General features: G+C 40.6%; 1 protein-coding gene across 16 annotated transcripts in view; it reads right to left on the bottom strand.

Annotated features, from left to right (window-relative positions):
• Positions 1-5,779, bottom strand: part of lrrc7 (leucine rich repeat containing 7) — a 97,827-nt gene that overhangs the window by 29,807 nt on the left and 62,241 nt on the right. For 15 of the 16 annotated variants that reach the window (XM_031859774.1, XM_031859773.1, XM_031859776.1 and 12 more), the window contains 5 exons: positions 4,907-5,109; positions 2,387-2,504; positions 1,949-2,027; positions 999-1,088; positions 180-236 (listed from right to left, as the gene is read on the bottom strand). In XM_031859774.1, coding sequence (XP_031715634.1) covers positions 180-236; positions 999-1,088; positions 1,949-2,027; positions 2,387-2,504; positions 4,907-5,109 — 547 coding nt within the window. Of the gene's footprint in view, positions 1-179; positions 237-998; positions 1,089-1,948; positions 2,028-2,386; positions 2,505-4,906; positions 5,110-5,779 lie in introns of those variants that run through there. The other variant, XM_031859784.1, reaches the window with a different exon arrangement.

The raw sequence follows: 5,779 nt of genomic DNA, 5'->3' as shown, positions 1-5,779 counted from the left end.
TGTGTGTGTGTGTGTGTGTGTGTGTGTGTGTGTGTGTGTGTGTGTGTGTGTGTGTACAGTTGCACTCAGTTGTGCATAAAGAATAAAATTCAAATTCTGTGTCTTAACTCTTTTGCTCTCTCTCTCTCTTTTTCTTTTGTTTGTTTTTTCCCATACACGCATATGGCAGTGATTCTTACTTTGGCATGGTCTTCAGGTGGTTCTCTCTGAGCTCCAGGATCCGTAGTTTGGAGAGTCTGAAAAACAGAAGACACATAAACAAAAACTTAAAATATTTTATTAATTCTCTCTTGCAACAATTCTTACTACAACAGTTGTTATAACAGAAAATGTGGCAAAAAACAGGCCCCATTTATCCTTATTTTAACTTGAGAAATTGTTTCCTATTCAGTGATATAATGATAGATAATAATTGATCGGTAATGTGTGATGATTACCAAAGATTACTCCACATTATTATAGATGATCAGCACCATGAAAGTGTTTCAATTTAGAGTACTTTTAACATATGAGCTTCCACAGGAGTTCATTTGAAATGTCTTTCATCACAAACTAACCAATGAACAAAAAACACAATACAGTGACCCTCACAAAGTGCTAGGAAGTATATATTAATGGGATAATAGGATGAGGAAAGAATGACTGAATGGATAGAGGAATAGACTAATATTTTTTGAGAAATGAAAATTTGGCCCTAATATAAAAAATGCTCCAAAGATAAATGTCCATACAAGAACTAAGCCTCAGGCCTATCGGGCATGCTCAGCATCTTTGAATAATTACACATCCTTTAATCATGTACAGCACAGCACAGTTTAAAGGATGATAAACCTGGATGTACCCATATTTTTCATGAGGACCATTTACAATTGATACTAGCGGCACAGACTGAATTAGAGTCCGTGGTGCCTGAAATATGTAAAAACACCTCATCCAATAAAGTCACACACAAATGCTCAGGACCAAGCACACACTCACAATTACATGCATCACTTTACCTGCCAAAGTTAGCCGGCAGATACTCCAAGAAGGCATCGTTTAAGAAGAGCTGGGTCAGATTCAGGAGCTGCGTAAAACCATCTGGGAGTCTGGAAGAGAGAGTAAAAATAAGAACAAATGCAAAAGAATAAGAAAAAAAGAAAATGTGCATCCTTAAAGGGACACAATGGATTAAAATATGTTCCCATACAACCCTGTAAAACAGCTCGCTGCTGTCAGCCTGTAGATGACTCATCTCTTGCACACACACACACACACACACACACACACACACACAGTAAAAGAAACTTGTATGTCTGCAGTTTACTGTGTGGTTGAGTCCAGTTGTGCTTTATGGACATTACACCAACGACAGCAAAACAGCAATTACTATCATAACACCTGATGCTCCAATAGTGAACAACATCAGCACTTTATTGTAGGAATTATATCTTCTATGGTCTAGTCATAGCTGAGCCAATAGGATGTATATGGTTGTATGGTAGTTAAGGGTCTGTGGATGCAGCCAACTACTGTCAAATATGAAGCGCCGCTGTGGTGCTTTAAATGCATAGACTGGAATACAAGGAAAAGCAGAAAAAAACAAGACTAGTGTCGGTCTCTTGACAGGGAAAAATCTGCTCAAACAGCTAAATACATGGCAGATGCATCAAACAATCCATTACATCTTGAACTGAGTCCAGGTCCATTCAAACCGGTTGTTTCAATTGGTGCTATGAACAAAACATGGAACACAGTGTTTCACCCTCACTACAAACTGGTCCTGAATGAAAAAGAGACTACATATGAGCCTATTGTTTGAGATATGTATATTTGTAGGATGATAGAGTCAGTGCTGTAGATACGTATTCAAATGAGCTGCCATCAAACTACAGGCCCGGATATTCCAAGGGATTCAGCGGTCATGATAAGAGTAAGTTATACCACAAGGTGAGTGTTTGTGTCTTACTTGGTGATAGGGTTAACACTGGCCTCCACCACAGACAGGCCTTTACAGCATTTTATATTGTCGGGAAACTCCTGGATACCTGTGAGAGAGAGACACAGAGAGGGAAGACGAAATGTGTTTGTGGAGTGCATTTCTATAAAGACAGGGAACTATTTTCTACAGTGATCTTTGCAAGTATTCAGACATCCTCACATCCTGTCATAATACTTTGGATGTGAGATAATTGTGATTATTATTTTCATTCTGGGCTGCGTTCAGCTTTTCGAGATCTGTGCTACCCTTGTTTGTTTCCTTGCCCGCTCTTCTCCATACATTGTACTGTATCTGGGCATGGTTGTAATTTGCAGTGCAGTTGAGAGGGCCAGTGAGTTTTCAATAGAGTTTTACTTTGATCAGGTTGAATCAGGTCATCTTTTCATCACAGAGAGGATTTTTTACCGTTTTTACTGATGTCTAGCTCTTTGAGGTTAACCAGGCTGGCGATGGTGGTGGGCAGGTTGGACAAGTCGTTATCAGGCATGCTCAGCTTCTTCAAGGCCTGGCAGTTGAAGAGTTGCTATGGAAACACAGGGGAAACAATGGATTATTATAGTCTGTTGGCAGAATCACACAGACCTTTAGTGGAAAGATACAGAAGTACAGAAAGCCAGGAAGTCAGCTGGAGTCATGCACGACATAATGTTTTGCCATTTTAGATGCTTTTCAATGAATAATGCAGATTTAATCTCCAATATACGGTGGCCCCTCAGGACAAAACCCAAACTACAATGAAAGATGTAGGCGTCAGTACTGACAGGCTGAAACATGCTAACAAAAAACACAAACACAGACTAAACCACTGACATGAACGGGAATGCTATCCAAATCTAGAAATGCTACAAATACGAAAAACAAACAAACAAACAAACAAACAAACAAACAAGGCTAAATCGCAAAAATCAAGAAGATTTTTTTTTTGTTTTATGCTAGCTGCATAAAAATGCTGGTCCTATTGGACCTAAAGCCTGTAGTCCAACGGCCCTTTATCCCGAAAACAAAAGCAAAAAACAAAAACTATTATTTATTTGACTTAGTTCACAGAAGAGCTGTTAAAGTTAAAATCAGCCGAAATTAAAAGTCTTTCTATGAGAGTCATACTTACCATACGTTACAATTTATGTTATGATTTATATATCATCTGTTAAATTCAGCAATATGTTAACAGAGTCTGGAAAGTAGTAAGGCTGGCAGGAGTGTGTATTTTCGGAGCAGTGGACTTTCGTTTTCGTGTAACGGGCCATCAGACTAATTGAGCCTTCAGGCCAAAAATACATTTTTAGAACTATTGGGGTTTTGGGATAATGGGCATTTGGACCAAAGGACAGTCCCCCAGACAACTGTCCCATGTTATGTTCAAATTACCATTGAAATCTATTGCGATAAAATGCAGCTTTCTCTTGTATTCTAATGCAAACAAGTTTCTCCGGTGTGAGGGAGCTACATAACATCCAATTCTAAATACCATTGCGGAAGATAGCAAAAAGTTTAAATATTTCAACTTTGGATGTTATTGCAATCGTTACCGTTGGCCGGTATTCTCTGCCGGCCTCTCTCGTCCACTAACATGAAATCCGGTTTGCCGTTTTTTAAAATTGAGGTCGGCTAAGTTCCTGTGAAAGACTCAGATGGGCACGATGTCTTCATCCGTAACAATCTAAAAAAATGTGTCGGCCACATGTCCCGCCTGACTGTCAATATTGTCAAGAGCAAAAACAAAAGGAACACCAGGGCCAAAGAGCTAGACAGAGCTAAACATGGAAAGGTGGCCAGGTGATTCAGGCCACACGCCTCTACACTGAAAGACACAATCCCTCACTCACACACTTCAGGAGCTCTCCAACTCACTTACATAAAGGCCAATCACTCTGGCAGCCGCGGCAGCCTTTATACAATCTTGGCACACACATAAACATACACACTTTTTGTCTGTTGAATGCAAGTCGGGCTCCCCACTTACTCAGCCCTATTAGGCTGTCTCCATTCATGCAGGTTATATTTAGAAATCCAATTCACCGCCTCTGTCATTTAAACCAGGACAGGATATCAATAACACGAGACAGCGCTCCCATAAACAGCACCTGTAATTCTCTTTGAAATATTGTCAGGGCATTTTGCCTCATTACTGCTCACGCGAGGGCTTTCTAAGTCTCGGGTGGCTGAGGATGCCTCTCTTTCACCCCATGTTTCCTGTCACTCAATGTTGTCTAGTGTGTTTGTAGTATGGAAACATTACAGCTTGTAGTATAGTGTATAGTGCAAAGTCCAGAAATTTCGAAACTGTATCTTCACAGCTGTCCAGCATAAAATATCTCACCGCTTTTTGAATGGATTGACTTTAAACTTTGTGTAGTCATGCTGAACATGGGGAAGAATCCCAATGACTTTAAAATTATAAAAGTTAGCATTCAGTTAAAGTACGCCTGAGGCTGACGAAGTACAATGATGCTGCAATGTTCACTGTTCAGTTTCACTGAACTGTACAGAGGATGAACCCTTTTTGTTTAAGGACCAGCATGGCCTTGGCGCCACCCGGTTGCTGCAGAAATGAGTCTTAGAACCAGGAAATGAGTAAACAATCATAACTGGTGTTCTTTTGTATCTTCCTGTACAAAAGTGTAAGTATCATAAACTTGTGTTTGCAATGGACCTTATTTTCTGCAATGGAAAGATCCCATTGGCTTATTGACGAGGGAACCGGTGCAATGCTAACTTCAGGGTTGGCCGACAAACATAAGTCATCTCTGCACTCTATTAGTCCATGGATTTTAACTTTGGTTTTGCAAGGACCACATTAGGGTTGACTGACTGGCCTTGGTCCAGGTAGTCAAAAAGTTATGTTTAGCAAGTTGGGCTTTGAGGTTTGAGGTTGGAGACAAGATACAGCAGAAAGGGGATCAACATATGGTTCAGGGGCATTACCTTGGGTAGTTCCTCAATCTGGTTGGCGTCGAGGTAGAGCTCCTCCAGAGTCCTCTCAAAGCTGAAGATTTCCTTTGGGACCTGCTGCAGGCTGCAGTGGGAGTAATCCAACACTGAGATCACTTCCTCTTCACCACGGAAACAACGGCACGGCACCAGCCGGCCAATCAGCTTCCGCTTAGTGGTCATTTCCAGACACTGCACTATAGAGGCGAGAAGAGGGGAAGAGAAGGGTGACGTTATGTTATTTCAGAGGGTCTGACGGAACTCATACACATCAACAGGCGCATTGTATCTGTGCAGTCTTCATTCATTTCATTGTATGCCTGTGTAGACTATTGCTGGTGGGACAGCACCAAGTACATGGTCTGGCTTTATCCTTAAAAGATTAAAAAGAGTCTGAAATATCAAACTACCATCAAATACTGTATGTTTTTATGAGATTACCTATGGAGCTGTAATTGTGAACACTGGTCGTAAAGAGTTTCCTTTTTAATGTGTTGTGAATGGAAGAGATGGCGGACAACATTTTTTAAAAAGTAATGAATAATTATGAGGCTTCAGAAGTTTAAGTTAGTAAAATCAAGTGGGGATTTCCCACAGTATAAGACTTTTTAGTACATAATCCCTTGTTTGTGTTATCATCCCCCACCGCAGCTCAGCAAAGAACCAGGGAGAAAGACAAGAAGGCCGTCATTTCAGAAAAAAAAACACTTTATTTGTTTAACTCAGACTGCTGAAGCTTCGTATTAGCTTCTCATAAACTTTGTAATAGCTTTCAAATGACCGCCAGGCAGGTGTAAAAATCTCGGGCATCACTCGTCAACCAGCTGTTACACAGCAGTATGAGGCTTAGCTCTTGCTGTCACTCTC

This window comes from Anarrhichthys ocellatus, unplaced genomic scaffold (genome assembly GCF_004355925.1).
Source record: "Anarrhichthys ocellatus isolate YVR2014 unplaced genomic scaffold, GSC_Weel_1.0 scaffold22, whole genome shotgun sequence".
Classification (NCBI taxonomy): Eukaryota; Metazoa; Chordata; class Actinopteri; order Perciformes; family Anarhichadidae; genus Anarrhichthys; species Anarrhichthys ocellatus.
This window is presented reverse-complemented; position numbering and strand designations above follow the sequence as displayed.